Raw genomic sequence first — 8,652 nt, 5'->3', positions numbered from 1 at the left:
CCCTGCGATCGCAGGGCTCCTTCACGATTGGCCAGCGGTTCTGCTAGTTCTACCCTCTTTCCTCTCATTGGCTCCCTTACGCTTGTCACTGGAGGGTCCGCCTCCTCCGGTTTCAGACCGCGACCCCATTGGGCACCTTAAGGAGCTGTCCGTCGCATCGTGCGCGGGTTGGTTCTCCTGGCTGTCCGTCGACGCAGTAACCAGGCAGCGGGCTACGGTGCGCCTGTTTCCACGTCAGTGAGAGCGGTGCGGAGCCGGTTTCGCTTGGCCGTGCCCGGGAGGACCCCGCGCTCCGCGGCCTCGCCGGGACTGCCGCCCCCTCCCGCCGCCGCCGCCAGCAGGGAGGGAGGGAGGGAGGGGCGGACAGAGGGAAGGCCGAGCCCTCCCGCTCGCGGTGCCGCTCGCCTGACCGATATGTGAAGCGGCCGCTGCCGCGGGGAGCAGGCGCCGCCATTTTGGATGCGGGGGTCAGTGCCGGGCGGCGAGTGCCTGTCGCGATACTGTCGCGACGCGGGGGTGGGCGGGAGGGAGGCTGCGGCGGCGGAACCGTGCGGTGCCGGCGCGGGGCGTGGACGGAGCCGAGGCAGCGTCGGGGGCGGGCAGGGAGCCGGGGGAAGGCCGCCGCGGGGCGGGGGGGGTGGCGCGGCGGGGGTTGGCAGCCGCCCCCTCCGCCCCCGGGCGGTGACATGACACGCGTGACGTCCTGCCCGGGGTGCCCGGCGCGGCGGGGGGCGGCCTGGGGGCTGCCCGGCTCCGGGCAACGACCGGCCGCGGGCTGGAGGCGTCAGGGAAGAGCGCGGTGTGTCTTCGGGATGGGGCCCGGGGCCGCGCCGCAGCGCCCGGGGGGGCCGGGCCGGGGAGGGAGGTGCCGGGTGCGCACTGCACCTGCCCAGGCACCCGCTCACCGTGCGCGAAGTTGGCGTGCTTGAACATCGGTGGAAACAGAGACTTTTCCCAGCGTGTAGCCAGCTTCTCGGCTGCTGCCGGAGGAAGCTCGGAGCTGCCTTAGGGTGTACGTTATCAGTTCAGGTGGTACCATGTTGCTTAGTTTCAACAGTGTGAAGTAACTGGAGGAAAGAAAAATCCCCCTCTCCGAATTTACCTTAGGTTTCGTTTTCACTCCGCAATTTTGACAGATGAATGCGAGTTGCCATCTCTTCTTGGTTCCCAGGCACTATCTCACTGCTGCAACTAAACGTGAAGACTTGCGGAGAAGCCTGTGCCATCTTCCTTTCTGATGTGCCACCACTGTCATGTTACTGCTGCTCGACTTTTAAAGAGCATTCTTAATTGCCCAGACTTTTGACATCACTTGACTGCACAGTTCTTTGCCATACTTATAAATTAGTACTTTTCTGGTTTTGTGTTTTGTTTTTTTTTTTTTTTTTTTTTTGTGTCCAGGCATTGCCACATTGCCTTTGGAGAAACATCCTGAGTTCTCTGAACTTTTACTGCCTATGATTTTTATTGCAGTTATTACATAAAAAACCCACGCAGGTTATGTTTCCTGATAGAGATTCATGTACCTTCCATGTGTTCCATGTGCAGTTTAGAAGGAAGAAAAGGAGCTTTTTCATTGTCAGTTGGGCTTCTGGGTAACCTAGCTAGGTCTGAGTTAGGCAGGAATTGTTTGTGATTCATGGAAAAAGGGTGTTGTGTGTTCTGTTTTAGTAGCAGTGTGTTGGATCAGAACTCAAGTGGCCAAATCTAGGTCAGAGACTATATAGATTATTCATGCGTTATCATAAACAGTGCAAATTTAGGTCAGCAGAAGCTTACTTTGAAATACTACCTTTCTTGCATGTGTAGTGATTATGCTTTTTTTTTTTTTAATTATTGCTATTTATTCGAGTAGCTTCACCGAGTTTGAGTCAGTTACCATAGCTGAAGGCTAAAGCTAGTGATAGGAAGAAGTGACTTGACGGGAGCCTGCCAGACTTTGCTTCTGATGCTAACACTTACTTGTTTCCCAAAGAGTTGCAGAGGTTTCCCTGCAGGGAAGGAAGTGTTTTGTAAAAGCATACCTGAGACTTCTTATGGTAATACCCATGAAAAATTTGGGTTCCTATGCACTGGGATATTTTGGGGTAGCGTATTCCAAGGTTGAGCAGTGGAGTGTTCAGTGCACGTGTGAGATAACAGTTGCAGATGTGAATCTTGTCAGTGTTTTTATATGAAGAATTTCACATCTGATACTGTGTCAGGAGTCTCAAAATAGTGATAATTCTGTCTATAGAACATTGTGAAGGCTTTGAGAAGCGTATGAATGTTAGATTTTGTTCATTTATGACATGCTCGGGCATTTACCTTTTTCTACTCCTAGTGTTCCTAACCTGGTTAAGCAGTGAGGCTGTGAATGCTAACAGCTTCCTTGTTTGTTGTCGTGGAACAAACAAGGCAGCTGTGTTGCCATGATTTGGAGCTGTCATTTTCACTTGGCTGCCTGTGGACGTTCTGCGCAGGAGCTAAATCTGAGAACTGGTCTGCAGATTTAAGCAGATGTATGAACCTATCATGAGAAAGAAACAAGATTTTATGTGGGACTAACTGGAGGCATAAGGAGCTAAAAAGCATTTGAAATTTAATAGGTACCTTTCCTGTTCTTTCTGCATAACTCAAGACGACAGAACTTAATCCTTTTGTTTCTGTGCTGAGTCTGCTATCTTGTGTTTGATTAAAGATTGCTTTCAAGAAAGGCATCCAGTCTTGATCTGAAGACATCAAGAGGTGTCGGAACCATGGCTTTGCTAGGGAGGTTGTTTCATCTTTTTTAATGATCTTCAGCATTAGTAGTTTTGTTAACCTGTCCAATCAAGTTATACAATATCCCACTCTTCAGACCATATCTTTGTAACTTTAAGCCTGGATTCATGTTAGAAATTTTTTTTTGTATGTTGAACAAACATTTCATGTTTTTGCTTGACTACCAGCATACTCTGGTGAACCCAACTGATCATTCAGTACTGGTCTGGTAAATCTTGTAGATTTCTCTCCGCAGCTTCAGAGCATTAATTTCAATCTTAAAACTTCTTTAAATATAGTACATCTATGCTGAGCTCTAAAGAATGAGCAATTGTTGCTTGTAATGAAGATATAATTGAAGGAATGCACACTGAAATTATCTGATAGTTTAAAAGAAGTAGACTTTGGGAAGTACGGAGTTCAGAGAAGCTATTTCCATTGCGTGAAATAAACTTTTAAACGGATGGATGGTACTTTTGGTGGATTTAGCTTACAAGGTGCATCTCTCTGAAAATAGTTGTCTGGCTTCCCTCCCCACCACCCCCCCGCCCCGGCCCCGTAACTATTTTCTGTTTCCTTTTCCAGCACACAGTTGCAGAGGTCCTTTGCGTGAATGATGATAGTTGTCTGCGGTTTACTTTGGAACATGTGTGTGCTATTGCTTGGTTAACTGCAAGCTTAAATGTAAAGCAGGATTTTCCCCTGTCTTTACCCAGTGTTTGTGGTGAAGTGGGCTGTATTTGAGATGTTTGGAGATCTGAGAGTGAATTTGTGTCTCCAGCACGATAGATTATTTCAATTGCATCGGACCAGTAAGGTATTTTTCGTATATGTAAATGAATTTTTGAATAAAGTTACATTTAATGGAATCTGCAGTGAGGAAAGGGGTGCATTCTCATCAAGTCTTCTCAAATAGTTGGCAAAGGAAGGATATAATTACAAAAAAAAACCCCATTAGGGTTTGCAGGATTATAATATGTCAGAAGAGCCCTGCCGAGCAGGATTTTTACACCCTTGCTTGAAAGGATCAGTATATTCAGTTCCCCGGCAAGTTAAAAGGAAAAGGAGGTGTGTTGGAGGTTTGTGTCTATCTTTCATGTTTTGCTGCTTGGAGATAGCACCAGGTTTGGGAACAGCTGAGCATTGTAAGTCTCCTACGTTCAGGAAGGACTGAGTTTAACAAACTTTGTCGTCTTGATGCTTTTAGGTTAAAAGTAGAGGAGAAAAAATAGGAGTCCTACAAGCAGATCAGAAGTATACAGAGTAGCGTTTAAGCTTTGGCATCACTTTAAATATTGGCAAAACTATTGGGTATCTGTGTATGTGCAAGGCACGTGATGTATATGTCTGGTATTTCTTTACAGGCTTTTCCAAATCAGGTTGGGGGAGCTTTTGTTTCCAGGCCAATCTGCTAAATGCCTGGAATGGCACTGCAAAGTTTACATGCTCAATATTGTTTTGTAACACTTGAGTTTTGACAAATTTGAATGTACAAATTATTTCCCCAGAAGTACTTCTGTGGACCAGAGTTTTGATCCCTGAAACTGCATATGCAGAAATAAGGAAAATATTGGAATTACTGAAAGAAGAAATAAATAAGTGAAGAATTTTACATGGAGAAGAAAATCTCCCGTTAATGCCTTGCGCTGAAACAAAGATAACATACTGAAGTAGAAAAAAAATGTTATCAAGGATATTTTTATGCAATGTTTTAATGCAGTCATATAAATAATGTATGGAATAAATTACTGTTGAGGACAGGAACATCTCTCAAGCATTAGACATATGAGTAGGAAGAATATCTGTGGTTCTGTTATGTAGAGCTGTGGAGGGAGGATATAAACCTTTGTTCTTCAGGGCACAAGCAAACTGCTTGGCAGAACTATTTGTTTATTTTTCTTATTCAGCTAGTAGTGAATGAGATAACTGTTGATCTGGTCTGTCGTGGTATTTCCTATGTTGTAAAATACTTGTGTCTTTGCCCCTAATTTATTGTGTAACACTTAAGAATGCCGTGCATGTTTATGTATAATTAATCTAATGAAGTAAGAAACAGCTTTACTATAAGATTATTCATCCTATTGCAAACATATAAAAAAAGTGAAACAACAAATCTGACGTTCTCCCTTGATAAGATAACTTTTTGTAATATTTTGCTTTCTTTCCATTCACTCTGCAAATGCAGAGACCTGAAGCAAATTAGTCTCTATCACTCAAAGGATGTTTGTATATTTAAAGTGTTCATAATTCAAGCATGTTAATTAATGTGAAGCCTGACAGATCCAGGATGTATGTTCTAAAATTTCTATGGTGGTGTTTCTGAGGTCTGGAGTAATACAGCAAAACCATTTTCTTCCAGCTTTGCTTTTGCTACATGGGCAAAAATCTTTCTCATATTTTCTGTGTTTTATTACCTCCTGCCCCCTTCCCCAATTGAGTCCTGTAAATGAGCCTGTCTGATTTGAAGTGTTACGATCAACATTTCATCTGTTTTCGGTCTTTTGCTTCGGTATGGATGGCCTGTTGCGATTTCAGGCTGGATCCTTCATTTTCCTTTCATGTCTTCTGAAAAACTCTAATTTCTTGGCCACCATTTCACTAACTCCTCTTCATTTGCAGACGTGGTATCATCTGACTCTCTGGCCTCTTCATAAGTCCTGTTTATTCTTTATAAACAGTCATGTCTGTTCCTTTCCCTCCATTCTTATGTCTTTATGCTTGTCTGTATCTGGACTACAGCTAGTATAGAGAGAGCAATTCTATAGTGATCCACTCTTTGTTTCTTTTTCTCAGACCATTGCAAATATTTCTTGCTTGTAAAGTTTTTTCCTCTCTTCTTTCTGTCTCTCTCTGGGTACATCAGTTTAAGTTTTTCCTTGTGAGACCTCAGGCTACATTAGAGTAAACATCTGCCTTTAGCTTTCTCACTTTTTCTCCCTGTGTTCCATCCAGTTTTGTCTCCAGTTTTGCTCATTTCTTTGTGAGGTCTTACCCATGACATTTTTACTTGCCTGCTTTCTTGAAAGCTTTTTTCATGAAGCAAGTGTGAAATCAACATCTGTTATAAATCACTTTATTTTGTCAAAGTTTAAAGTCCCAAAGAGTTTTGCTCTGGCCAGCTTATTCAAGCCACTGATGCTTATTTAACAGAGTGCAAGATTGGCTTTGTGTTCTGTGTAGAGCTGCAGGACTTTTCATAAGTTTTGTAGATGTGTGTGTTATTGCATTGTCATGGATGTCTGTCCTGGTACCCTAACAGTTTATCTTTCTGTGAATTTACATAGACTGGAAAAAAACAAGGAATGTGCCTTGGCAAAGTTGTCTTTTGCTTCACAGATGCCCTGTTATAACTGCTCTCATGGTCTTCAAAACGCACTCTGTGGAAAAGCGTTTTCCTTTTGTCAAAATAACTGTATTTGCAAGCACGAAACAAAGATCTGGAAGAGTTTCTTGCATCTCTGCAGACCTCCTACTTAGGGCCAACTTGATGTGCATCTGAGGAAGAGAAAGATTCTAAGGGGCTGGATGTTAATTTGAATTACTTTTTTTTTCAGGATTGTCAGAATGGTGGCTAAGAACATTTACATTGTACAAGGTGAAATCAACGCGGTGGTGGGAGCCATAAAGCGTAATGCCCGATGGAGCACTCACACGCATCTGGTAAGTTACCTTGAATTGTTGCTACCTGTTCATGCTATGGCAGCAACCACTGGGTTTTAGAAAAGTACCTCAATTTTTTTAGCATTCATTATAGTGCTTTTGTAAGTAAAGTTGGAATAACTTAATACATTGTTTCATGCTGAGCAGTTTTGGCTTCTTGTGTGCCAGTGGCTGTAAGAGGTACAAAGCTGGAAATCTTCTACCTATATACCCTGTAAACAAACAAAAAAACCCTTCATTGTATTCCACATGGGAATCACCTCATTTAGAATTTAATCGCCTGGTATGTCAGAGATTTTGAATATATGCTGTTACTTTGTTTAGCACAATGATTTTATATATCTTTTGTGCCCTCTTAGAGAAGACAGCCTTCACCAATTTCTATTTCATTGCTTTCATGATCAAGTTATTATATGTGGAATATTTTTTAATTTTTCCTATGGCATAGTATCTTTTTTTAGCTCTATTTTGTGACTGGTAGCTATGGTCCTGACTGAAACCTGTTAATAGTTTCAAACTTTTTTTATTAAAAGCCATGAATACAGTGTTTCCAAGTCTAATGAGGCATTGGTCTGTTTATGGCTTCCACAGTATAAGCATGTGCATGTGGTGTACTGTATCTGTGGTGCACTTCAGAATGTCACATGAATAGCAGATGGAGGTCATTCACCACAAGTGGTTTCAGTTTGTCAAAGGACAGGGCCCTTTTTCCCTCTAACAGGCGTTTTCTTCGTTAGAGCTCAATGCCACTCAGTGGGAGGTGTGGCTGCAGATGTACACAGCTTGGAGAAACTGCTGCTCCTCCTTATTTTAATATCATAAAGATAGACTTAGGCTAAAGGATGCAGCTATTCATATAAATTTTGCACTGTGATTCTTTCTTCACGTTATTTTAATGGCACCAAATGTCATTGTATTTCTATTCCCATTACAATCTGCATAGATTAACATTATAGCAAATCCAGATGAGCCATTTCAATATGGCGTGAGGTAGATTTGCTCTGAAATTTATTGAACAGCGGAAGGCTAATCAGAAATACTTCCAAGGACAATAAAACCAAACCAGAATGCTCAGTCTTGAACCTACGCTTTGACATTTGAGCTGTAGGACATTGGGGAGCACTAGCAGGAAAATAAAAATGCCTCTCTTGATTTCGATGGAGTAAACGTGCTGACAGTGATAAACCCAACCCATAGTACTTCTGTGAATATGAAAGTGAGGTCTTTACAGACCCAGTATTAAGACTTGTCTTCAGGAATATGTTTGCCTCGTTAATGACTTCCTTCCTATATATAACCTATAGGATGAAGAAAGGGATCCCCTGCTGCATAGCTTTAGCCTCTTAAAAGAAGTGCTGAATAATATAACAGGTAAGCTTACACAGAAATCAGCAGGTATGTGTACCTGCGAGGGTATATGCAAGTAAATGTACAGGTGTACTTGTTTGTCTGATTTACTATCCAGAGGTCATATATTGAATAACAAGAAAAGAGGAAACACATATATACTTTTAGACAAATAATACAAATGTAAACTAGTACACAGATATCACTGCTGCCACTACCTGGATATATATATATATGTGTGTGTATATATTTGTTTGTGTATACACACACTTGTATTTTTGTATATAAATATGGATTTTTATTGAATATACTGAAGCTTGTGGTGATATATGGAATCTGATGTATTATTATGCGTAGTCTTTCTGTGCTTTCTATATGCTTTCTGATCTGTGAATGATGCGAAAAATCTGCTTAGAAAGTAGCTTCCCATTATCTGTTTTCTTCTCACATTCTTTGGTTTGTTGGTTTTCACAATAATGAATGAGTAATGAGCGAAGCACAGACTTCACTTTCCGTTTGGGTCTCTTGAATCTTGAAGTGAAAGGCTTACTTTGTGACCAGCTGCACTGAAAGGTACTGGAAATCTGTATTGATTACGGAAGTAGAACACAAGGCTGTGATGTGTATTCTGACCAGGCTTTTTCTCCCAACCTGTCTTTCTCTCCTTTTCCCCCACATTTTCTCTTTTTGTAATTTCGGGAGTGATTGCTTACCTAAGTGTAGTGTAACTTAAGTATATGCTGAGACTTTGCAAATGAGGCTAATCCTGACCTGCATGTGACATTCTGCTGGTTCTTCCCAGGGTTTGTCTTACTGATTGTAGTATTTGAAAGTAAGCATTACTTCTAGTCTCTTTATTACAGTGAGTCTTCAGAACCACACTCGGGTTCTAAGTTTGATATA

The 8,652-nt window shown here is 42.3% G+C and overlaps 1 protein-coding gene across 1 annotated transcript in view; it reads left to right on the top strand.

Moving 5' to 3' along the window:
• The first annotated feature begins 451 nt into the window (after positions 1-451).
• GBF1 (golgi brefeldin A resistant guanine nucleotide exchange factor 1) overlaps positions 452-8,652 on the top strand; it is a 110,055-nt gene continuing 101,854 nt past the window's right edge. The window contains 3 exon segments of the mRNA XM_086616674.1: positions 452-467; positions 6,297-6,402; positions 7,707-7,773. Of these exon segments, the coding sequence (XP_086472800.1) occupies positions 460-467; positions 6,297-6,402; positions 7,707-7,773 (181 nt within the window). The 5' untranslated portion in view covers positions 452-459.

The sequence above is a fragment of the Tauraco erythrolophus genome, chromosome 9 (assembly GCF_009769465.1).
Source record: "Tauraco erythrolophus isolate bTauEry1 chromosome 9, bTauEry1.pri, whole genome shotgun sequence".
Lineage (NCBI taxonomy): Eukaryota > Metazoa > Chordata > Aves > Musophagiformes > Musophagidae > Tauraco > Tauraco erythrolophus.
Note: the sequence above shows the minus strand (reverse complement) of the source record. Positions and strands in the feature narration are given on the sequence as shown.